At 51.3% G+C, this 25,102-nt stretch overlaps 1 protein-coding gene across 1 annotated transcript; it reads right to left on the bottom strand.

Annotated features, from left to right (window-relative positions):
• Positions 1-2,145: 2,145 nt before the first annotated feature.
• Positions 2,146-24,544, bottom strand: PABPC1L (poly(A) binding protein cytoplasmic 1 like; the record flags this gene model as incomplete). The annotated part of the gene is made up of 14 exons (XM_082857161.1): positions 2,146-2,199; positions 2,656-2,786; positions 4,301-4,394; positions 5,219-5,325; positions 5,979-6,107; positions 6,744-6,828; positions 7,642-7,908; positions 12,051-12,146; positions 12,477-12,614; positions 15,561-15,669; positions 15,748-15,942; positions 17,639-17,754; positions 22,219-22,412; positions 24,352-24,544. 14 exons carry the CDS (start codon positions 24,542-24,544, stop codon positions 2,146-2,148), a joined length of 1,908 nt encoding a protein of 635 aa, XP_082713287.1.
• Between the last annotated feature and the right edge of the window lie 558 nt (positions 24,545-25,102).

Here is a 25,102-nt window from a genome sequence, read left to right as displayed (position 1 = left end):
GGCTGCCACTTCGGAAGGCGAGACAGGGAGAAAGGCCTCCTGGAAGTCAGTGTCCTTCCGTCTCAGGCAGGGACCCCTCGAGGCTTCTTAGTTCCTTGTAATATGCTGACGTTAATCTGAACTGAACTGACTGATTCTGTTGAACCCTGTGTTGAAGCTACTGCATTAATGTTTTCTACATAAACGTCTGTTGTACTTTCATTTATGCTTTTTCAGTTTTGGTTCATTTTGGAACTTTGCAATAATTTAAAAAAAAGACTGCTTATGGAGCACTCATCCATTCTTTGATCAGATTTACTGGAATGTCTGCATGGGCCAGGCCCTACGTATAGTGCTGGGGAAACAGCGGTGAGTAAATAGACACGGTCCCTGCTCTCAGAGGGCTGACTGTCCCATGGGACGCAGGAAGTTACTCACACAAGAGTGAAACCGCGGCCGGCTTAAGTGTTCTGAAGGAGTGGTCGCAACACTTTCCTCAACTAGGGAGGTTTGACCCCGTGGAGGAAAAGGGGTCCCTGAGGAAGTCAAGTTTGAATTAAGTTCTAATGTGGGGATCACAGCAGGTGAAGAGGGGAGGGAAGAGCAATCCAAGCAGACGGAACAGCACTGGGGAAGGCCTCTGCTGGGAGGACCGGGCCAGGGAGCGCCCTTCAGCCTCACGAGGTGTGGTATGGGTGAGGCTGGGGCGCCTCCCCTGCCTGCCCGGACTGTGTCTTAGCTTAAATTGTTTTCATCTTAATGGAGAAGTTTGACTCCAGAAAGCCGGGCAGACAGGGTTCGTATTGTCCCTTTGCTCCCCCATCCCATTCGGCTCTGGGCAACATTCAGCTGTTAGCACGCTGCTTCCGCCCCCTCCAAGGGCCGAGTCTCTGAGCAACCAGACCTCCAGGCTGAAGCAGATTTTAGAGTCACAGAAACTCCAGGGGCCTGGCCTGGGGACCATTTCAAAGCGAGCAGCTGCACCCCCTTTTCTTGCTGCCTCGCAAGCAGGCATGACGCTCACCCGATTTTAGGCAGGTTTAGAGATGCCATCTAGTCACAACAGACTGACTTTCTCTTCTTGAGGCCCGCAAGGCAAGCAGCTTGATTTCCTCATGAAAACACAGGAGGCAGGTAGACCGGCATAACCTGGAAATCACAACCTGGGAAGGTAACCGAAAGCCTTTCTACAAGAGTGGAGTTGTGACACAACGCCTTAGTCAGCCGGCCCAGAGCGAAGAAGCGGTTACTGCTTCCAGAGGACCCTGCCCTGCAGGCTGCTTGGGCCGGGCACCCAGAACCCCCGTGCACACGTGGGCACCAGCAGCTTCAGTGCTGTGTGACGACCGCTTAGCCCCCCGCCGCACGGTTGGTGGGTGGCGGCTGCTCCTCTGGGGCCCTTACAGGTTGTCCTGCTCAGCTCCTGGCAGCTCTGCTCTGTCTGGTGCACGGTTTACACGCCCTCTGTGTGCGTTAGCGCAGCGCGCCTTTGGGTTTCTGTTCCTGTTTCTTACAGCCAAAGCCCCAGCCCAGTCAAGGCTACCCTTTGCTCTGCCCACCTCCCTCTGACACAAGAAGGCCTCCTGGGAGACAAGACGGAGTTTGCAGCACTTTTAATGCACAAAGCAACACGTAAGAGGCTGGCTGGGTGACCAGCCTTCATTCCACAAAAAGCTCAAGTGCAGATACAGCCCAGTTGGGAAGTTACGGTTCACAGGGCCTTAGAGCCAAGAGCAGGAAATGCGGTTCTCTTGTCAGCCAAGGGAGTAAGGAGTCCATTTTCTGGGGATGAAAAAAATAAATGTTTCTAAAGCATGGCAGACACCCAGTCTTGAAGCAAGGACACAGACGAGCCCAAGCCAGGCGTTCCGGCAGGTTGCGTGGGGCCAGGCGGTGCCCGGGGGAGGGCCAGCCTATTCTGAGCGAGGCCGCCGGGGCGGGCGGCACTGGAGTCCATGCCAATTCCCATCACGCAGTCTGTCCTCCTTGCCTTTGATCGTCACAGCTTCCCCTGAACCTCTTGGTGCCTCCGAGATAAGCCAGCGACACCACAGCGTTCTCTGGGAATCTGTGAACGTCCCTCCCCAGCTCTGTACAGCTTCTGGGCTTGGCTGCTTCGGCACCCTTCCCCTGACCACCACCCACCTGGTCCCGGCGCACGTGCACTCAGGTCTGCTCCGTGGCCTGGTGGTCCTGCAACACCGCCAGGGCCTCTTCGACCTGTGGGACACACGGGGGAGGGGTTGGTGCAGCTGCTCCAGCAGGGTCCTGGGAGAGCCCTGCCTTCCCGCCTTGGCCCACCGGACGCGAGAAGGCCCGTGCCCAGCCCCGCCGCCCCCTCTGACTGTGCTCACTGGCTTCCATGGCAGAGACCCACGGCCACCTTCTACACTGCCAGACGGCTGGGGGAACCCTAACCCTTGGGCTGGGTCAGAACACAGCGCCCTGTCGCACAGTCTTGCCTGGGGAGCTGCAGGGAGGCCGCAGGGGCTGAAGTAGCCGGCCCTTCACCAAGGCCCTCTGCCACCTCCACATTCTGCGGGTGTTAGCTGATTTCAGCAAGAAGATACACTTCACCTGTCTAAGCAGCAGCCTACCAGCTCGCCTAGGAGAGGCCTTGATCCGTAACCCTCCTCTGCCCCCAGGCCTCCCCGCTCCTCGCAGGCTCCAGCCCACCTTGGCACTGAGGGACTCTGGGGACTCCAGCAGGAGCAGCAGCTCCGAGTTGTCGATCTCCAGCAGCATGCCCGTGATCTTGCCAGCCAGCTGGGTGTGGACATTGTAGATGAGGGGGTAGAGACGCTCACCTGTACGGAAGAGCCTCTGAGGCTTATGCACACGCCTGGCGGACAGCCCGGGCATCCCAGGGCGGGGGTGGTATTGTGGAACGCAGCAGAGGGGGCATCGGGTTTTTGTCCCAGAACTGCTCCCTCCAGGTGTGTCACTGAACACTCTCGGGGGCCTCTTCCCCAAGTGAGCATAGCCAACCCCGCCTTGGAGGCTAGTGTGAAGAATCAAATTTGACGGTACATGTAAAGTACACTGCATAGGCCCTGACACAAGGCTGGTTGCTGTTTTAAAGACTACTCTTGGGGCTTCCCTGGTGGCGCAGTGGTTGAGAGTCCGCCTGCCGATGCAGGGGACGTGGGTTCGTGCCCCGGTCCGGGAAGATCCCACATGGTGTGGAGCGGCTGGGCCCGTGAGCCATGGCCCCTGGGCCTGCACTTTCGGAGCCTGTGCTCCGCAACGGGAGAGGCCACAACAGCGAGAGGCCCGCGTACCGCAAAAAAAAAAAAAAAAAAAAGACTACTCTTGTTCATTTGGCAAGAAATCACTTGAAGGATCACATTGAAATTCTAGACGGGATGCAATAATGCTGAACTTGACTTCTCGGAGGGACAGGGGAGCCAAGCACACAAGATAAACTTCCCTTCCACCACTGGGCACTTCGAGTGACGGGGCCTAGTGGTGGTGGTCAGCCCATCTGGGCAACGTGTGGAGGGTGCAGCCGGGGCTGGAGGTGCCTCCAGTGGTGGGGGAGGGCTTCCCCCACAAGGGGAGTGAAGATGTTTCCAGGGCACTGCTTACAGAGCCTTCTACCGCCATGAAGCCCATTTAGAATTTTTCTCTGGGGGTGGGTAGTAAAGTGGCAAAACCCCAAGTGAGCCGAGCAAACAATGGCATGGTGGCATTGGGGACCTTCCGAGAAGAGCCTGGAGGTGTAGGTGAAGGAAAGAGCCTGGGAACCAGAGCAAGCTCGCTCACTCGTTCAGCAGGTAGCGGCCTCCTTAAGCAGGGCCCGCCACAGAGGCCGGGGTGGAGATGGACTGCACAGGAGATCAGGGGCCAGGGGGAACAATGCCTGTTTCCCAGGACACGTTTATGTTCTTCCCCCCTGCCGTGGGCACTGGGAGACCGACGAAACTCGGTGACAGCCTCTTCCCATCACGAGAGGCGTGAGGTACCACAGCACCCACCTTAGAGGCCATTTCCTGGCAGAAACCCAAGACCCTACCCTTCTGCTCCCCCTCCTGGCCCCTCATCTCCCCACGTCTGGGGTCTCTCCCAGCCTGAGTCGAAGCCACACAACAGCAGAGCTGGAAGAGATCTCGGGACCATCTGGTCTGACCAGGGTCTTAAGACAAGATGAACAGGGTCCTGGGAAGTAAAGGCCCTTTGGGCAAGTCCGCCCGGCAGGTGGGTCAGCACGAGGCTGGGGACCTCGTCCCCACGTCTGACCTCCACTCAAGGCACTTCCCACCAGCTAAGGCGGCTGGTGGCGCCCCCTTCCTGCTCCAGGGTCGAGGAACCAGCCACTCACCGATCATCTGCTTCTGCTCGTGCAGCGGCGCTGCGGCCAGCATGGACGCAGTCAGGGGCTCCTGTCCGGGGACACGCACAGCAGGCTCCTGGACCTGCACATGGTGCCGGGGACACATCCCTTAACCACATGGATGGGCAAGGCCTCAAAACACTTACCCTTGTCGGGTGAGCACAGGCCTCCAGGAAGGCTCTAGAAGAGGGGGAGCAGGGGGCAAGGTATGGACAATCGGGCGGGACAGAATCCCTAACAAGGGCACGGTGGACTAGACGACAAAGTGACGTGCAGACGTGTTCCGTGGTGCTAGGAACCCTATGCGTGTTGTCAAGTGAAAGCCACACGTTACTGACCACCTGGTGCTAAAGAAAGCACTTTTTAATCAGGTAGCTTTACGGCCGCATCCCCAGCGTGATTTCTGACCCTTTCGCATCTTGGTAACTTTAAAACCATTTTGCTCTCTAAAGCCTCCTCTTGTTCATTTTGCAAGAAATAGTTTGAAGTATACCCACAGAAATTCTAGACAGGATCTGAAAATGCTGACTCGGAGAGTTTTTTAGGGGGCAGGGAGATAAATACACAGCTCTTAATTACAGAAGATATTTTCAGTTCTATTCTGCAGAGTGATCACATCCTCGCTGCTTACTAAGTAAATACTAAGGAAACCCAAGTTAATTTGGGTAATAACCCAGGCGAAGCAAATTGTGATGAACAAACAAAATGTGATCCTGGTCTTTTTTCCCCTCTGTTAGTGGGTGGTGGGTGGGGATATCTCTTCTGATGGTACATGTTCATAAAGGAAACTTTACAAGCCAAGGATAGAAAGAAAACCAAGGCCCAGACAGGGCCGGCACCTTAGACAGGGTTCTGAGCCAAGCACCCCCAGAGCCCAAACTCAGTGGGCAGCTGGGCCAGCCTTACCCGGTGGGTGTTGTGTGTTGCCAAGGAACACCTGTGTGTCAGGAGAGGCCCCCTTGGTGAAGAGCATCCTGCCATACCGGGCCCTGTGGTCTGGGTACCGATGTTGGCTGTAAGAGATAAGCAGGGATGGTAAGGCCGACAGCAACCCAAAGGCATGACACCTCAAAACCAGCATTCACGCAGAATCCCCAGCATCGAGTAAAGGGTCAGCACACAGGCGTGCAAACACCTGCCAAATGAAGGAACGGATGCTTGCCTTGGAGCCCAAACCTGCTCCCCTGTTCACAGCTGCCGCAGTACTTAGGTTCAGATCTGGTGCTGCGCCCCTGCACGTGTGATCACTTTCACCCGCATAACACGACGGGAATACTGCTTTCACCTGGATTTTTTTTTTTTGGCCGTGCTGCGCGGCATGTGGGATCTTAGTTCCTCGACCAGGGATCGAACTCACGCCCCTTGCAGTGGAAGCTCAGAGTCTTAACCACTGGACCGCCAGGGAAGTCCCTCACCCAGATTTTAGACAAGAGGATACCAGGTACAGTAGGTAGCATGACCACAGAGTGAGTCAGCCCCGGAACTGGGTCGGTAGGACCCTGACCCTGGAGCCCACTGCACGGCCTCAGATGCCGGCACTGCCCTCCAAGGGGGCCAGCGGCAGGGTCACCGTGGAAGCCCGTTCTGACTCCCTGCCAGGAGCAAGCCCCTACCCACCACCGCACCCGCCCTCTGTTCCATTCCTCCCAGCCCTGCCCACACTCACCCACTCCCTGGGCGTGGGGCACCAGGCGCGGCACGTGGGTGGAGATCTGCCTGGCACTGCCGATGGGGAACGAGGGGCGCCGAGACACGGCTGCTGGCTGGACAACCGAGGCCGCAGGCGGGTAGGCGGCTTGCGGCATAGAGAATATGGAGAAAGTTTAGGTGGAGGGGGACAATCAGGCGGGCACGCTGCACCCTGACAGTTCTGGGGTGAGGAAGGGGATGGGAAGGGGAACCAGAACATTCTGCAGCAGATAAGAGGAGTGAATTCACTGGCAGACCCAGAACTCCAGGGGAGGGCGTTGGAAATCTGCAATTACAAAGCCAACTTCTGTCTACCCAGGACCCCAAGAAGCATAGGTACCAGGACCACACAGCTTGGTCCCCCAGGGCAGCTTCAGGTCAGGGTGAACGTCACTCTTAGAGGAGGACCATTCATCAACAGTAGTGCCAAAGGAGTATTATTTTCTCAGCTTTGCAGGAATTTTCACCGTCACAAATCAGGAGAGCCTTTGGAGCTCACTGAAGGTAACAGCTGCGTGTGTGTCTTACGGGCTCGGCCCTGTCCTTGGTGATTTACACACATCTCACTCAGGCCCACGTTCACAAAAGGAAACCGAGGCTCAGAGAGGTGACGTGACCCACCCAAATTAACACCCTGGGAAGTGGCAGAGCCAGGCTTGACCCCCAAGCTCGTGTCCTTAACCCACCGTGTTACACGCTGCCCCACGGGACCCATGTGGAGGGCAGGGGCTGGGTCACTCACACGAGGGTCTGGGTAGCTGGGCCGTCCACCTGGGGGCAGGCTGGACAGGTGGGCCAGAGCCATAGTATGGGGCCTGGGCTGGAGGCTGTGTGGGACAGAAAGACCTAGAGTGAGGGGGGCTGGCAGCAGGGGAGGTGAGAAACTGCATTCCCTCAGGGACACCACTATGGGAATTCCACTGTCCCCTACAGGGGACTGGTCATTATAGACCCACAAAGCTGGGGTTAAGGCTCCGGCTTCCCACATCAGGAGGTCCATTAGCCCTGACCCCTTCAGGGCAAGACCTCAGGCTCAATCCTTGCCCCTGATGATCAGTACTACTAGCCCAGTGACCTGCATAAAAGGGCGACAATCCCACTGTTACTTGTGCCAGCCTGAGGAACTGCTAAGGGGGAGGAATGTTCCCATCCTCGGAGCCATTCATCTTTCTACAGACATCTTTCTACTCCCTCCAGGTCACACAAGCTCCTTCCCCAAACCAGGCCCCTTAGAACATTAGCATACAGGAGAGATGTTAGCAGGCGTCCCACAAAAATGATCATCTAAGCTGGGGGAATGCTACGTACTCTGCCAGTTTGGGAAAGTCATGGTGCCTACTGGCATATCAGGATAGAAGAAGGTACATAGTAAAGAAATCAAGGCTTCTTTGGCTTAATGCAATATTTCCCCAACGTATTTGACTGCAGAGAATCTTTCAGCATAACATTCACGATTCTCTCCCAGATCGGGAAGCATTGCTTGACAGGGACAAAATTACCCCTGTTAGAGATGGGGTGACAACGGCCGCCTGCCGAGTGAGTTTCCAGCTGAAGCATGTTGGGAATCTCTGTCTGCCTGTGAAGCTCTGATCTTCCTGCCCCACCTGGCTGTCAGGGAAGGGATGCGGACAGGAGGTCACCTGGGGCGTAGCGGGCAGGAAGTAGCTGGCAGGCTGCTGGAAGGAGCCCAGGAGGGGGCTGCCCAGGGCCCGCATGGTGGAGAGGCGCTGCATGTACTGGTTGGTCAGGATGGCCTTCCGCTCCTCCTTGCGCTGGGCCAGTGCCACGTACAGTGGCTTGGTCCCCACGATGCGCCCGTTCATCTCTGTCACGGCCTTCGTCGCCTCTTCTGGAGAGGAAAAACACACAAAGCCAAACCCTTTGCTGTGGCCACCCTCTGTCATCACCTAAAAGCAAGACAAGACAAGGGCTGCTGGGGGTGGAGAAGGAAGACTCCGGGGGCCACGCTCCCCACCCCCTGGGGGGCCCAGCCCAGTACTGAGGGTACCCAGGAGAAACTGCGATTAAGAGGGGGTCCTCTCTCACCCACACATTTACTGAGGCCCACAGTATGCCAGATGCCATCATCGGATGAATGGATAAAGAAGATGTGACACGCCTTCTTACTCGACAGGTGCAGCCACCTGAGCAGGGAGGCATGGCCACTCCCACTTTACAGGTGACGGAAGTGAGGCTCAGAGTGACTTGTCCAAGACCGGTCCACTTGCTAATGAGGGCTGCTCATCGTTTACTAGACCATTCCCCAGAATTAGGGAGAACAGCTGCATTTCAGAGTTAATTTTGATCTCTAAATTTTCCTTCTGAAAAGATTTTCCTAAGCGGTGATGGAAAGCCGGCTTAAATCGTTACTGTATCTGCCTTCGCCTGTGCGGCTAAAAGGAAGTGGGATGGTAGTTTGGGACAGGTTAATATCTAGGGGCAGGGTTCTTCGGCCAGGCTACAATCTTAAACCTTTCTGTAGGGGTCACTATAATGAAAACTCTGCATTTCAACTACTCCTCGGGTTTTATTTGTGAATTATGGACAAAGTAAGATGCTCTTAAGAGTTATATTTCCTAGAGACTCCATGAAAGAGATTTGTATGGAATAGGAAAATAATTTGAATTTGTATTTTTGGTGCTTTATTGTGTTAATTTTCTTTGCGATAGAAACAAAATTCCTTACTATTATGGAGGAAAAAAAAAAAAGGATGACTCACCTAGGCAGTGGGTCATACATTAGCCACAACTCAAACCTGATGTACGGTGCTGGTAGACCTCCACTGCCTCGGCAAGGCACAGAGCCACGTTCTTTAGGAGTCTGGGGAAGAGGTTCTTAAGCCTTTTTTTAAAAAAATTTTTTATTAAAATAACCTTTCTATTGTGGAATGACTTTAGATTTATAGAAAAGTTGCAAAAATAGTACAGAGTTGCTGTATATCTTTCACCTAGCTTGACAAATGTACCATGTTAACAGTGGGACAGAACTACAGTATTGACTGATTAGTACAATACTATTATTATCTACAATGCTATTAACTGAACTGCAGATTTCATTTGGATTTCACTGGACTTTCTAACATTTTTCTCTTCAAGGATCCCATCCATATTGCATATACGATTCTTGATCTTTTTTTAGGGTTGAGACACTGGCCTGACTCCATGAGGACCTGAGCTGAGAACATTTTAAATCTGCTCTATTAGAGCCCATGCTCTAACATCAATGATTTTCAGCTGCACTTTGCTACTCATACAGGGGCCTCGACCTGAGCGTTCACAGATCCCCTCAGGGAGGTCAATGGATAGAATTCTGGGGGTCTGTGAACTCAGATGGGGGGAAAATGGCATCTTTATTTTTACATTAGCATTTCCTTCTATTTTGAATATAGGCAAAGAAAAAATACAGTAGCATTAGCTGTGCTTGTGACTTTGTCAAGAAGAATATTTTCATATCGCATTAATTATTGCTGATCTCAAAATCTTTTAGGCTCATTACTACTTCACTAGATCTTATAGTTTTTTTTTTTTACCTTTTTCAGCCATACCACGTGGCCTGTGGGATCCTACTTCCCTGACCAGTAATTGAACCCAGGCCCTCGGCAGTGAGAGCACGGAGTCCTAACCACTGGACTGCCAGGGAATTCCCCTAGATCTTATAGTTTGCTGCCTTAATAAAGCAGAACATATTTTAACAAATATATTTCAATCCAATTGTTTTTTGTAATCTTATGAGTTTTCTTTTATGCATTTAAACATATCCTCCATGGGATAAGGTGTCCATAGGCTCTATGAGACAGCCAAATTTTCTTGGCACAAAAATACTGTCTTAGCAAATTAATAAGAACTTCTGTTAGGTAGTTTTAAAGAAGATAAAATTAGTACAACTAATACTCATGCAAGGACTTCCCTGGTGGTCCAGTGGTAAAGAATCCACCTTACAATGCAGGGGACACAGGTTCGAGCCCTATCAGGGAACTAAGATGCCACATGCCTCGGAGCAACTAAGCCCACATGCCACAACTACTGAGCCCACGTGCCTCAACTAGAGAGCCCGCGCCTCAACAAGAGAGCCCGCGTACCACAACCTATAGAGTCCACGCACCCTGAGCCCACACACCACAACTAGAGAGAGAAAAAGCCGCACGCCGCAACTAGAAAGAAGCCTGCATGCCTCAGTGAAGATCTCCCGTGCCGCAACTAAGACCCAATGCAGCCTAAATAAATAGAAAATAAATAAAATAAATAATAAAAAATACTCATGCAGAGCTTACTATGAACTTAATCTCTACAAATTGCTTATAACACTATTATCTCATTTCAATCACTATTTTATAAAATAGAAAATATATTAAATTTTATAAGTACATATAAACTTATATAAAATTCCCATTTTATAACAAGATGGTCCACCCCACTGTGCATCAACTGTAAGCAATCCAGATTTTGTACAATTCCCTTCATTCAAGGGGTCCTCAAGGAGGTCAGTGAATCTCAAATTATATGCCAGGTATGTGAACAACTAGATCATTATTTCACTACTTATCGTGGGCAGGTGCTCCACTTGCAGGCCTTTTAGTTCTCAGGACACCTCTAGAAGTAGATCATGTTGCTCCCATTTTACAGATGGGGTAAAAAGGGTCCAAATGGCAATGTCACTTCCTTCAGGCTCTACAGGTAGTTAATGGTAGGACTGGGATTTAGACCTACTTCAGATTAACTTTAAAATCCCAGCTTCCAACCATAATACTACACCAAGTATGCATTTGCCAGGAAAGAGGGCCCAGAGCTTTTTATAAATCAGATTTATCAATTACTGATTGATAAATTTAATCAGATTTCCTGATGCTTAATTCACATGTCCCACAGCTTTCTGTCACTTTTTGGGGAAAACGTCCTTAACTCAAAAATTATTAGAACCTCTTCTCCAAATACCAGGCTCCCTGAAGGACATTTTAAATTGAATTCAACAGGCAAAAGAACTTCTAGACCACGTCCTAAGAGCCCAACCATCACACCACACGTGCAGGTCCTCAGCCCCGTCACCCACACTGACCTCTTTGGAAAGTCCTTCATTCCCACCCGCAGCTCCCTACCTCCTCACAGTCAAGTCAAACGCTGCTGCCACTGCCACTTCTTATAGGAAGCCCTCCTTCCTGTTCTGCTGAGCTCCTGCAGCTCTGCCTCCTCCACTTACCCCAACCCCACCCCACCCTACAGTAGATTTGAGTTAGTGATGCATCCGACTTCCCCACTAGACTATAAGTTACTCAAGGGCAAGGACTACGTCTGACTTATTCCTGTGTGCTTCCCACAGGGCCTGGCAAAACAGCAGGTGCTCAAGTATGGAATGAACGAACACTAGGTCTTCTTAAAATTACGTGGGGAGCTTTTAAAATTAAGATGCCCAGAGCTCTACATTCAGTTTCTCTGACTCGGGTGTCTATTTAAGAGCTCTCCACGGTATTTTAATGAGAAGCCAGGGCTCAGAACCATCCAGGGAGCCCACCGCCCACCCTCATCTTATAGGTGAGGCTCGGAAGACATCTGCTCAAGGTCACAGAGCCAACATCACATCTCTGGTGCTAGGAGGGCACACGGTAGCTGTTCAATACGTGGGGAAGAATGAGTGAAGAATGATGCAGCCCAAGCCTCTCATTTTCCAAATGGGGAAACTGAGGCCCGGAAAGGGGTTATGTCACCAGCCAAGGCCAGACAACAAAAGTCAATGGAAATTCTGAGACACAAATTTCTGTACTCTGGCATACAGTAGGCACTCAATAAATGCTTGTTGGATGAACCTTGGTTACAGTGAGCCCCAGCAAGTCCAGCTGTGTGACTGGGACTGTATTTCTACCCTCCTCCCCTCCAGCCCAGACAAGGCTGCAGATGGACGACAAACTCCAACGGGGTCAGACCCAGCTCCCAAACTCCAGAAGGAGCAGCGCAGCACCAAATCCCTGGAAGCCCCGGGGCGGGGATGGGGGTGCGCGTGGGCAGTGAGGATGGGAGGGGAAGGCTACCGATCCCCCGTGGGTGCCCCCGGCCCTCACCTTGGCACTGGTGATCACTCCATAGGGAGAGAACTCTTTCCTCAGTTTCTCATCATCGATGGAGTCATCCAAGTTCTTCACATACAGGTTCACGCCCTAGAAGGAAAGGATACCTGCTAGATGTGCCCCTTGCCCTCCAAGCCCCAGAATGACTTGGGGTGGGGGGAGGGGCTTACATGGGCCAAGGGGGCACTGGAAGCCCCGCCCACCAAGCCTCCAGTTCTCAGTCTCATGCAGCACCCCTGCACCTCACCCATCACTCAGCAAGTCCATCACCTGGAAGGTGCAGCCCCTCCCCACTCCCCGCATCTCTAAAGCCAAGTTCCCAGAAGCGGGATTGCTGGAGGAGGGAGTCGCATTCAGGGTTGCCCACACACAGACACTTTCACATCGAAGCAACTGCCCCACAGGAAGCCTGTCCCTCACCTGGTAACGGGTCAGCCGGTCCTGCTTCATCTGCTCGAACCTGCGCTTCAGCTCATTCTGCCGCTCCACCCGCTTCTGGGCCCGGCCTACGTAGAGCAGCCGTCCACTCACCTCCCTCCCGTTCATGTCCATCACAGCCTGTGCAGAGAAGAGGCAGCCAGGGGGCTTGGTAACCACCCCCATGAGGCCTTGGCCTTAGCCCTGTCCTCCAGTCCCATCTTCTGGGCCCAGACGGGGCCACCTGCAAGCCAGGCTGGCCTTGTTAGCTGAGAATAATTAGTACCAGAATCCAGGCCATTTAAAGTGAATCCATTTTTTAAAAACATGGGACAGAATTTCAGAGTAAACTATAGAATTTTAAAAAATTGATTTGGGCTCTACCTGAAAAAGTGAAATTGAAATTTGCAAAGTTTCCCATGATTTAACATTTAGGTTCTAACTGTAACTACACACTGACGATGAGAACATAGCATCAAGCATAATTCTTTCCAAAGGGCGTGACGGCGTAATCAAGGTCCTTCATGTTGGGTTTCACAGCACAGAGAACCGTTTCTGCTGTGAGGACTTTAGAAACATTTGCTTCTTAACCTTGAGTTTTCTTTTCTTCAGTTAACTGGCCTAAGCCTGCCACACCCCAAACCGTCAGTGGCTTCGATTGCATGAATTCCTACATCTTCTGCAAGACGTGCGATGTCTTAATCCATAAGGACCTACTGTATAGCACATAGAACTTGACTCAACACACTGTAATCACCGAAAAAGAATGTATAAGACTGGTAAGAATCTGAAAAAGAATATGTAGATATAGATGTCTCTGTGTAAGTGAATCAAGTTGCTATACACCAGAAAGAAACATAACATTGTAAATCAGCTATACTCCACTATAAAAATAAAGATAAATTATAAAAGAAAAAAGGGAGGGAGAGAGAAATTTTTACTAAATTTGTTCAGGGGCGGTGACCCAACCTGGTGTCACATAAAAAAAAAAAAAAAACAGACGTGCAATGTCTCTCTGCAATCCACTAATAATGAACTGAATCGGCATTGACTTATCTGCAAAAATCAGACCCACTGTGAGTACTGACGCAAAGGTTTGGATTAGACATTGGTGTTAGGGAGGAGAAATATTTGAAAGGGAACTGACTTTTTAAGTGGTCAGTTCATTAGTAAATATTTTCACATAATGACTTGCTTCCCTACCTAGACTTGCAAACATATGTAAATATATGTAAAAACACTCTGGGGGCCCAAGAACTGCCTGCTCCGTAGCAGTCTTAAAGGTCATTGGCAGGGAACTTCCCTGGTGGTCCAGTGGTAAAGAATCCCCCTTACAATGCAGGGAACGTGGGCTAGATCCCTGGTCAGGGAATTAAGACACCACATGCCAGTGGGGCAGCTAAGCCCGTGCGCCACAACTACTGAGCCTGCACGCCTCAACTAGAGCCCGCGTGCCACAAACTACAGAGCCCACACACTCTAGACCCTGTGCGCCACAACAAAGGGCCTACGTGCTGCAACGAAAGATCCCGCATGCCTCAACGAAGATCCTGTGTGCCACAGCTAAGACCCGACACAGCATAAAATAAATAAATAAATAAAAAATAAATCTTAAAGAAAACCGCAAAAAACAGGTCATTACCAAAGTCTCCAAGACCTTGGAGTCTACGGTTTCCCCTGCCAGCTTCACTGCTCTACTCCAACTTGTCATTTTAGAGTTGGGGCAACCAAAGTCTACAGAGAGGGTGGGACATGTCCAAGGAGACACAAGAAGTTACCTTTCAAAGGAGCCCTTTACTTAAGAACAAAACTTCAGGGCCAGAAAGAGTTGGTTCTAATCCCAGTGCTCTCTCCTCCTAGCTACAACCTGGTGGAACCTGATAACCACAGTAGAGCCCACACCGGTGGGAGGAGACAGGACAGTGTCTGCAAAATCAGGTAGCACCTTGCCTGTGGTAAGTGCTCAGTGAGAAGTGGCTGCTATCGAGGTGGCCCCAGGATCCAGGTCTCCATCCAGAATCCACTATGAGCTGAGCTCTCCCATGACCAGTGATCTTAATGGGGCAGGAGCTACGGAAAGAGCTTCATGGTGGGAGGCAAAATCGGACATTATCCCTGCTTTATTACTCACGCGGAGACCTTGTACCATTCCCTTGCTCAGTAGATATGTATCTGGTACCTACCAGCAGTGAAATGCTAGAGATTTAATGGTGACATGAGACCCAGCCCCTGCCCTCAGTTCTATCCGTGGAGATCTGAGCTAACGATGGAGACAGACAGGAGGGGCACCTTGTCAGAAGCACTGAGGACAGGAAGAGGTGGCTTCCTAAAGGAGGGAAAAGTATAAGCTGAGAGCCATCAATAATCTACAGCTACGCTGTCCAACATGGCAACCACTTGTTGCATGCAGCTACTGAATACTTGAAAAATGGCTAGTCTGAACTGACATGGACTAGAGGTACCAGATTTCAAAGACGTAGTACAAAAAAGGGACTGTAAAAATCTCAATTTTTATCAATGTAAATATTACATCACAATCAATTATATCAACATTATATCACATTGAAGTGATAATTTGAATAAGTTAAATAAAATATATTATTAAATTTGCAGGGGTTTTTTAACCCTTTTTAATGTGGCTACTGCACAATTTTGAACGGCACATGTGGCTCATGTTATATTTCTATTGGACAGCATTGGTCTAAAGAGTAGGGGAGGGGAAGTGTTTTGAGAAAACAATATGTTTAAAGTCTCGGAAGCAAGAAATAACACGGCACTCCCCCTCCCTGGCCTCAATCCCACGATCAATTCAACAAGAGGGTAATGGCTGTCTCAAAGGCCCCCAGTAGCTCCCATGCTGCAATATTCTATGAAAAGCCAGACAGGCTCAGGCTATGGAAGCAACCGGAGGAGGCTGAAGGCGTCTGCCTTCACCCCAGGCAGGAAGGGCCCTGGCTTGTGTGGACCCATGCTGGGGAGGGACTATTTCCTCCACAGGCAGCTGGAGCCCTCTGCTCCTGATCTCCCTTCTTCCTAGTCCTGGCTCCGCACCTCCTCCAAGAAACAGGGCCATAGGGAGGTTCCTACCTTCTGGGCTTCCTCATGCGTCTCAAAGTTGACAAAGCCAAAGCCGCGGGAGTGGCCGCCGTCATCCCTCATCACCTTGACACTCAGTATCTTCCCTAGGAAGGACAACCTGTCTCAAAGGGGAGTCGGGCAAGCCCTGAGATGTCCCCTCCCTTCTCCCAAGTCTTCAGGAAGCCCCAGGGGGCACCCAAGCTGGGAGTAGAAGAGAAGTGATCCCCAACTCCCTTGGGGAACACGCCCACCAAACTGGGAGAAGAGGTCCTGCAGGCACTGCTCATCCACGTCCACGTGGAGGTTCTTCACGTAGATATTGGTGAACTCCATGGCCCGAGCTCCCAGCTCTGCATCCCGCTCCCGTCGGGGCTTGAAGTGGCCAACGAAGCTGTGGACACGCCAACAGGGTAGGCAGCTGCCTATGGCTGCCGTCGGCCACCCCCATCCCTGCCCCGGCCCACCCAGTAAGCCTGGGTCACTTGAGTCAATTGCCGCTGGCCTCCAGGATCTCTGTACCCCTCATCAAGGGACTGGGCAGGGCAATGCTCCTTAGATGGCATACATCCAAGGACTGACCACTTCCAACAGCCAAGCTTCTATGTTCCAGCGTAAGGTTAAGATGACTTCATTCTTGGGGCAAATGCACAGGATCTCGTACTGCAAATGAGGCAGCTGAGTGCTCAGGAGATAAGAGCACAAATCTGGGAGTCACACAGACAAGGACTTGAATCCTTGCTCTGCAGTTACCAAGCTGTGTGACCCTGGGCAAGTTACTTAACCTCTCTGAGCCTCAGTGTTCATTCCTGTAAAACTGGGGATCAAACTCACATCACAGGGATTTGCTTATTCATTTAACACATACTGGGTGCAGTGGCTGTGAGAGAACCAGATGTAGTTTATGCCAGTATTGCTGGGGTGGGGGAGGGGGGCACTGAAATCATTTAAATACATTATGAATTTTAAAAATTGTAATTTCCAAGTCCACATAAACACATCTAGGAAAGTATCCTAGATTAAGAAAAACAAAGCAAGCATAAGAAAATTTGATGGTACCTATAAAACAGCGGTTCCCAACTTTTTTGGCACCAGGGACCGGTTTTGTGGAAGACAATTTTTCCACGGACAGGGGTGGGGATGATTTGGGCGGTAATGTGAGCAATGGGGGGATGGTTCAGGCGGTAATGCTATCGATGGGGAGCTGCAGATGAAGCTTCCCTCACTCACCCACCACTCACCTCCTGCTGTGCAGCCCAGTTCCTAACAGGCCGCAGACCACTACCGGTCCACGGCCCGGGGGTTGGGGACCCCTGATATAAGACATTTAGCACAAACGAGTGATAGCTGACACCAAAAATTGAAGGAAACTGAGTGACAAAGGAAAACAGGTAAACTGAAAGCTGACAAAGATAGAAACACACTTCTGGAGAACTGGGAAAAGCCCGTCAAAGTTCTGGTTCACTGACAGGAGGCTACCCTGAGAAACTCTGGACAAAATGACTCTGGGTGCATCTCCCACCCCAAAGCTTCCTCCACTGATCAGTCTCGGGCATGGGGCTGGGCCATCTGATGGGCAGAACCAGAACTGGGGGAGGCAACAGCCAGAGCAGATTCTCTCCAGCATCTGCACCTCAACTTTCCCATCTGTGAAGTGGGGATGATGCCAAACTTAAAGGCATGAAAATGGCAGGCTAAGCATATGCCAACCTTCCTTCCTGTCCCCAGATCTCAGGAAACAAAAGGTTTAATAAAATTCACAGCCATGCTGAGAAGGTTGGAGAACAGACAAAAATCACTCTGTCCCCTGATGATGTGGCCATTAGCTGTTCCTGCTAGAATTTCTAAAGCATCGCCCCATTTGCCATTCAGAACTCCTCTAATGCATCCCAGCAGCCCCATGTTTTACTTGAGGAAAGGGAGTCCCTGGGAGATTGAGCAACACGTCCGAGGCCATACTGCCAGGAAGAGTACCACCAGCTGCTCAGTGCCAGGCGCCCATTAGACGGTGGCAGTACTATGGGTCCTAAGTTGGTGGTACCGTGATTCTGCTCCTTTAGCCCTGGCGCCACCCACATCCCACCACTCACACTTTGCGGTCATTCAGCAGCATCCCGTTCATGGTGCTGATGGCGTTCTGTGCAGCCTCGTGGGTCTCAAAATGCACAAAGCCAAAGCCTCGGGAGCCATGATCATCACACACCACCTGGGCCACAGGGAAACAGGACATGAAGAGCATCCAACAGAGAACAAGAATGGCAACGGCAATAACGACTAATATCTGAGTGCTTGCTCTGTGCCTGCGAAGACAATCCTATCTCGCACAACAGCCCTATTTTAGAGATGGGAAACGAAAGCTCAAAGGGGTCAATCTACTTGCTTAGGATCACACAGTAAGGAGGGATAGAGTCCTCAAACTGAACGCAGATCTCATCTATACCACAGACCAGCTTTTAATGATCTTCCTAAAGCAATGGATAAAAGGATTAGATTCCAGCCACCTTCCCCCCTTTCTGCATCTTTGTTTCTAACTGCAAGTTAGAAACAACCCGAGATCCATCCAGAGGAGACTGGTTCAGTAAATTACAGTATATTCATCTTGGTCTGCTGTATGTGCATAGTCGAAGAGAATGTGGTAGATTTCACGGCTGGCAGGGTTACCTGTAAGGTATACTGTTAAGTGGGGGGAAAAACTCAAGCCCATTTGGGTTAAAGTGGGCATCTATGCTTTTGAGAAACCTTTTGGCATTTTTTGGTAACATTCAATTGTGTTTCCGCTAACACAAGAAATATATATTTAGGGGAAACTTTTGGAAAGTGAGAGCGAGAGAGACAAAGAAATAGAGAAAGATTGAGAAAGTGAGGAAGAGAGGGGAAAGAAAGAAGGAAGGAAAGCAGGAAGAGAGAAAGTGTGGGATGGTTATTATTATTTTTCATTTATATACCATTTTTAAAAGGTTACTTTCCATTTACAGTGATTACAAAATATTGGCTCGATTCCCTGTGTTGTACAATACATCCTGGAGCCTATCTTTTTTTTTTTTTTTTTTTTTTGCGGTATGCAGGTTTCTCACTGTTGTGGCCTCTCCCGCTGCGGAGCACAGGCTCCGGACGCACAGGCTCAGCGGCCACGGCTCCCGGGCCTAGCCACTCCATGGCATGTGGGATCCTCCCGGACTGGGGCACGAACCCGTGTCCCCTGCATCGGCAGGTGGACTCTCAACCACCGCGCCACCAGAGAAGCCCTGGAGCCTATCTTAAACCCAATAGTTTGTACCTCCCACTCCCCGTCCCCTATATTGCCCCTCGTCCCCCTCCCCACTGGTAACCACTAGTTTGTTCTCTGTATCTGTCCTCTGTATTCGTGAGCCTGCTTCTTTTTTTATTATATTCACTCGTCTGCTGTAATTTTTAGATTCCACATATAAGTGATATCATACAGTGTTTGTCTTTCTCTGTCTGACTTATTTCACTTAGCATAATGCCCTCCAAGTGCATCCACATTGCTGCAAATGGCAAAATTTCATTCTTTTTTATGGCTGAGTAGTATTCCACTGTATATATAAACCACATTGTCTTCATCTATTCATCCATTGATGGACACTTAGGTTGCTTCCATATCTTGGCAGGGAAATTTTTAAAACAGACACACACAAAACTGTTAATAATTATTTCCGGGAACTAGAGTTGAAAGCGACAAAAGCTTTTTTACTTTATTCCTTTCCAGGTTGTTTAAACTTTACCAATTAATCTATTATTTCAACAGCAAACTTGTTTCAAATTTTGAAAAGACCCACAAACATACTACCCCCATTCTGTAGGGCTCTCGACTCAAGTTAGGACAGACCTCGCGAATGGGAAAGATCTTCAGTTCACAGAGTTCCTGTCCCTCTGGCTGAACTTGCACTAAGACCCCTAATGACCATCTCATGGGGTCCATGGCTCCACTCATCCCTGCCGCCACCGCCCCGGCTCAACTAAGTGACATTTTCTGCCTCGACCACCACCCCAGCCTCCCAACCCAGCTTCTGGGCTGACCACTGGGACGCTTTTTCCAAAATGTAACTGTGATCATGTCCCTCTGGGAAATAATCTCCAGTAGCTCCTATAATCCACAGAACTATACCAACGTGGCATTTAAGGCTCTCCAATTGGCCCTTCACAAGTCCTGCTTCCAAGTCCACACCCAACACGCACCCCTCCAGCCCCAAGCAGGGTCCCTCTGCTTTCAACTCAAGCCCAGGCCTGTCATTCAGATTTAATCACATTGACTGGGTTCCACTCTGTGCCAAGCACCTGCTAAGGGCATCACATACTGTTATATTTGTCATCAGAACCCTTCCAGGCAGTTCTTAACCTCTGAGCCCCAGCTGCCCGACTGGGGAAAATGGGAATAAATGACTTGTCCGAGGTTGGCCAGCCAGCAGAAGTAACTATTTGATTCCTATAGATGCTTAATGAGATGCTCGCTACTCTTTCAAGGGCTATCTATATTGTGAAGATTATGTGAGTTAATATACATTCACAGCCACCCTAAGAGGTAGGTTCTACCACTGCCCCCTTTTATAGAGGAAACTGAGGTATGGAGAGGTTAAACAACCAGCCCAAGGCCACACTGCCAGGAGGTGGAAGAGGCAGGATTTGAACCCAGGACACTTGGCCCCGAAGTCCAAGGTCTGGATGACTATGTCATGCTGGCTCTCTGCTCGGTAGGCTGGGCTGATCTTTGAACTTGAGTGGCGTGACCCCAAGCCTAGTGGAGTTCCACAGTGCCTCAGAAACCTTTCCTCAGCCCCAGGGCACTCTCCTTTCTGGGTCTTTGACTCCCCGGATCCCCATGCATTCCCCTCAGAGCCCAATGTCCAGCTGTTCCTAAAAGTCTCACCATCTCCAACCAGCCTGAGAGCACTTGGTAGCACGCAAGGAATAGTTCTAACACAGAGGGAGGCATCACTCCCAACCTCTCCCCCTACCCCTGCCATCTCCCCAGAAGGGTGGACACGCCAGAGGCTATAGGGTAACTGACCAGCCATCCTCATAAAACCTAAAAGCAAACACCAGGGGAACGGACCACACTGAATGCCTTGTATCTAACCAGGCCCATAACAGGGCTTCATTGGGCCTGCAAAGACTTGCCCGAGTCTCACAGAACTTTCTGTCCAATCCTCAGTGGCCCAGAGGAAGCCTCAAGGCCTGGATAATGGAAACAGACATACTCTTCCCTGTTAAGTTAGCTTCAGCTAAGCCAGCAAACCCATTGGTTCAGATCCTGCCTTGGCCACTGACCTCCCACCCCTATAATATATAACTGTGAACAAGTAACCCCAACTCTGAGCCTCTCTGCCCTCCAGGGTAACTCCGGGATCCTCCTATTTGCATCTTAAGAGGCCATTTTGGGAAATTCTGTGAGGATGTGTATGCAGAAAATCTAGCACATAGAAAGTTCTGGATAAATCTGCTGTTACCACTGTAAGAACCTAGCACACAGTTAAGACTCTCTCTCTTTTCCATTGATCCTCAAAGACAGGAAACAGCCCTTTCTGTCTATCATGGCATGCCCTTCGCAGCTGCTGCACCTCCTCCAGTCTGTTTGCCCCTCTGAGTCACAGGGATATCCCCTCACTCACAGGGAGGTGGTGAGGCCTCACTTGAGAACTGCAGGACTGTGCCTGGCACATAGTAGGAGTCAAGGAAGAGTTCTAACACAGAGGATGCCATCACTCCCCATCCCCCCTGCTGCCTCCCCAGAGGGCTGGACATGCCAAAGGCTGCAGGGTAACTGACCAGCCACCCTTAGAAAATCTAGCGGGCAAAACACCCAGGGTTAAGCCCTGTCAGGACAGACTGATCTGCTGCATGGCCCCTGACCCTCAACTACAAAGTCAGAGAAATGATCACAGCCCTTCCCAAATGATGATACAGCCATTAGCTCAACAAATATTTATTGAGCACCTACTATGTTTTCACATCTCAGGTACTTGGATACAGTGGTGAATAAGAACAAGATCCCTACTCCTAGGAAACTTCCATTCTATTATAAGAGAAATGTTACAGACAAGGTCTGGTCCATTGCCATCATGGCCTTCCTGTATCTACTTGCTTTGTCCTATAATTTCTACTGCCCTCTCATTCTGAATTCGGGCTGTTCTCATGACTTACTTTGGTCAGTAGAACGCAACAAAATGACAGTGTGCTAGTTCTGAACCTAGGTCTCAAGAGGCCAGGCGAGCTTCCACTCTGTCTCCTGGGACCCTGCTACTGCCGTGAGAATAGCCTGGGCTAGCCTGCTGGAGGATGAAAGCCCACAGGGAGGAAAGCCGAGTCGGTCCAGCTGACAACCACCCACTCCCTAGAAGCAGAGCCATCCAGCTCTCAGTGGGCAAACAAAGGAACCCAGCCAAGAGCAGAAGAACTGCTCGGCTGAACTCAGCCCCAACCGCCAACGGTTGAATTACGAGCGGAATAAATCACAGTTGTTGACAGCCATGAAGTTAGGAGGTGGTTACACAGCAAGAGCCAGCTGATACGTAGGTGACCGCTACAGCTGAGAACAACTACCATTCACGTGCTTGCTGAACCTGGCTCTTTACCGATGAGGTGCTGCTTGGTATCCCTCTACCACCACACAGGTGTCTAACACAGACCCCCCCCCCTCAAGAGGCACACCCACCTTGCAAGAGAGGATGTTCCCAAAGGTGGAGAAGGTGTCGTACAAGGCCTTGTTGTCAATGGAGTCTTCCAGGTTCTTGATGAAGATGTTGCCGACACCCGACTTGCGAAGTCCTGGGTCTCGTTGGGACCACATGATGCGGATGGGCTGGCCTTTGATCACCTCAAAGTTCATTGTGTCCAGTGCCCGCTCCGCTGGACAAGAGGAGAGAAAGGAGCTAGTGAAGGGGATTTTCTTTCCCTGAGCCCCAAGGAGCGTAGTTGGGAACTGAGCCAAAAAAGAAAAAAGAAAAGAGCCACTGTCTGGGTCTCACTTGGGATAAGAGCTTGAAGCCTCAGGAGGGATAAACAGAAAGAATTCATGTGTGTGGTGCTCCTCCCACCTTCCAGGTAGGATCTCCTTCAACTCTTCACCATAATGACGTGAGCAGGAATTCCTATCCCCATTTTACAGAAGGGCAAACTGAGGCTCAGAAAGGGGAAAGATCAGGAGGGTCCCTATGACAAGGGTGGCAGCAGTTTGAGGAAACTGAAGCTCAGAGGTGCTGAGCAGCAGAGTTGAGATTTGATCCCAAGGAAGTATGGCTTTCGGGGAAGTGAACATCACCTCTCTGAGCCCACTTCTACACCTGTAAAGAGGGGATGATGATAATATTACCCACCTTTCTACATCTAACAAAGGGAGAGAATACCACCTGCCTCCAGGTTGTCAGACAGACTGAAAATTAAATAAGGTGTGCAAGGCGCCTTGTACTTTGTGCCTGGCACAAAATAGGTGTCTGGTAAACAGTAGTATGTCTAAAAACAACAGCCTATGCCCATCCTTCTGTCAGATGGTATGCTGTCCCCTGCTTCAGGGACACCTCTGGTTTCAGAGGGTTTGGAGGGGAACTGTGGAATACTCAGTGGGCAAATTTCAAGAAGTCTGGGTTTTCCACCTAGTCCTGCCATAAACATCCAGGGGTAAAATCCTTCTGCTGTCTGGAGCTCAGTTTCTCCATGTATGAAGTCTGGCAAAAAGGTCAGGTTGCACAGGGCTTGGAGGAAGATGGCAAGAGGCAGTGGGTGGGTAAAGCAGAGCAGAGGGGAAGGCTCCCAGGAATCCAGCTCTACCACCTGCTGGGAAACCGGCAGAACCATCACAGCAAACTCCCAGCTCAGGGAACCTCCCCATCCCCCCAGGAGACTCAGAGTAAAGGCACCCGCTTTTGGACTTGGCTGGGGCAGGTTTTTTGGGTTATATTTCTGGAGTCTTACACCTGAACGCTATAGTTATTATGATTTTTCTTGGGTTAGCACTTACCGAGGGCTTACAATGTCCCACGTGATACTGGAGCTCCTTCATAGACAAAGCCCTCCATTCCTTCCATGCTACTGGGTAATAAGGCTTAGCCCCACTTTACAGATGAAGAGATGCCAAGCCTGAAATCTTGCTCAAGCTCGCACCCTAGTGGCAGAGCTCCAACAAAACCCTGCGCTCTCATCTCTCTCCTCTCCACTCAACGCCTAGCTGACAAGCTCTGATCAAACCTATCAGCTCCGAGAAACAGGTCGTGGAGCCTGGAGCGCAGGCAGCTTTTCTCGGTTCCCGAAGGTGGAGGCGCCTGGTGCAGACCTCGGGTCCGGCTGCCGGGAAAGGCCACAGCCCGAGGCTGAGCTCTCCCGGCTGCCCCGCTCATCACCCGTGTCTTCTCGGGCATCTTCCTCACCGGGTGCTTTCAATTGCTCATCCTCCCAATCACTCTACAAAGCAGGTACCTCCCCCCTTTTGCAGACAGGCAACTGAAGCTCAGAATGATTCATTTGCTCAAAACCGCACAGCTGCCGGCTTTCTAATCCCAGGTCTGGCTGACCCCAAAGCCCTTGGCTGTTTTCACTGTCTTAACAGCTCTTCCGGAAAACGGAGCACCAGTAAAACACAGTAGGAGCACACTAACTGCTAGTTCCTGTCCCCGGGGCCTTTCGGAGCCCCTTCCAAGGCCTTGTATCTCTGGACCTCAGTTTCCCTGGCTGCAAAATGGAAGATTTTGCAGGATTAGCCAGAGATGAAAGCGCGCGCGGGTGGCTGGGATGCTGTCTGCCTGTCTGCCTGTCTGTAGGTGGGTCGGTCCGCCCCCCTCCCCCAGGGGCTCACCGTCGGCCGGCTGCTGGAAGTTGATGTAGGCGTAGCCCAGCGAGCGGCGGGTGGCCACGTCGCGGCACACACGGATGGACAGGATGGGGCCAGCGGGCGAGAACTTCTCGTAGAGCATGGCCTCAGTCACGTCGGGGTGCAGGTCGCCCGCGTAGAGCGAGGCGAGCGGGTAACCCGGGCCGCTGGAGTTCATGGTGGGCGCGCGGCCCCGCGCTCGGCGCCCACGTGCGCTCACCCCGGCAGCGGGGGCGCGCGGGGCGGCCGGGTTCTTCCCACCCCCTTCTGCCCCTGGCCTTTACCTCCCCCGCCGCCCCGCGCGCCAATCGCGGGCGCGCTCGGACCCCGCCCCGCACCTGGGACCCCTCAGCCTTCTGGAAGCCCCAGGTGGGGGGCATCTCTGCCCCCGCGATGGGAGGCGGGGAGAGCCCTCACCTGGCCCCGGGTAGGGCTGCGGGTACGTGGGGGGAGCTCCGAGCCGGCGCCAGCGGCGCAGAGAGGGCGGGGATACCACGGTAGGAGACCTGGGTTCTAATCCCCATTAGTCATTGTTCTCCTGCGCCCGTTTCCCTTCTCCGTGGAGTTAGGATTCCCTTTACACAAGGATTAAAGGCGAGCGTGGGCTCTCTGCACGTCTCACACGCAAACGGGAAAATTGCGAGCAGGATGCCCTGTTTCAAAACTTGCGTACCTACCCTCCCGAGAGGAGGCCTTCTCTCAAGACAGTCCGGATCTAGTCCCAGCCTTCTCGAAC

The sequence above is a fragment of the Leucopleurus acutus genome (assembly GCF_964270905.1).
Source record: "Leucopleurus acutus genome assembly, chromosome: 16".
NCBI lineage: Eukaryota > Metazoa > Chordata > Mammalia > Artiodactyla > Delphinidae > Leucopleurus > Leucopleurus acutus.
Note: the sequence above shows the minus strand (reverse complement) of the source record. Positions and strands in the feature narration are given on the sequence as shown.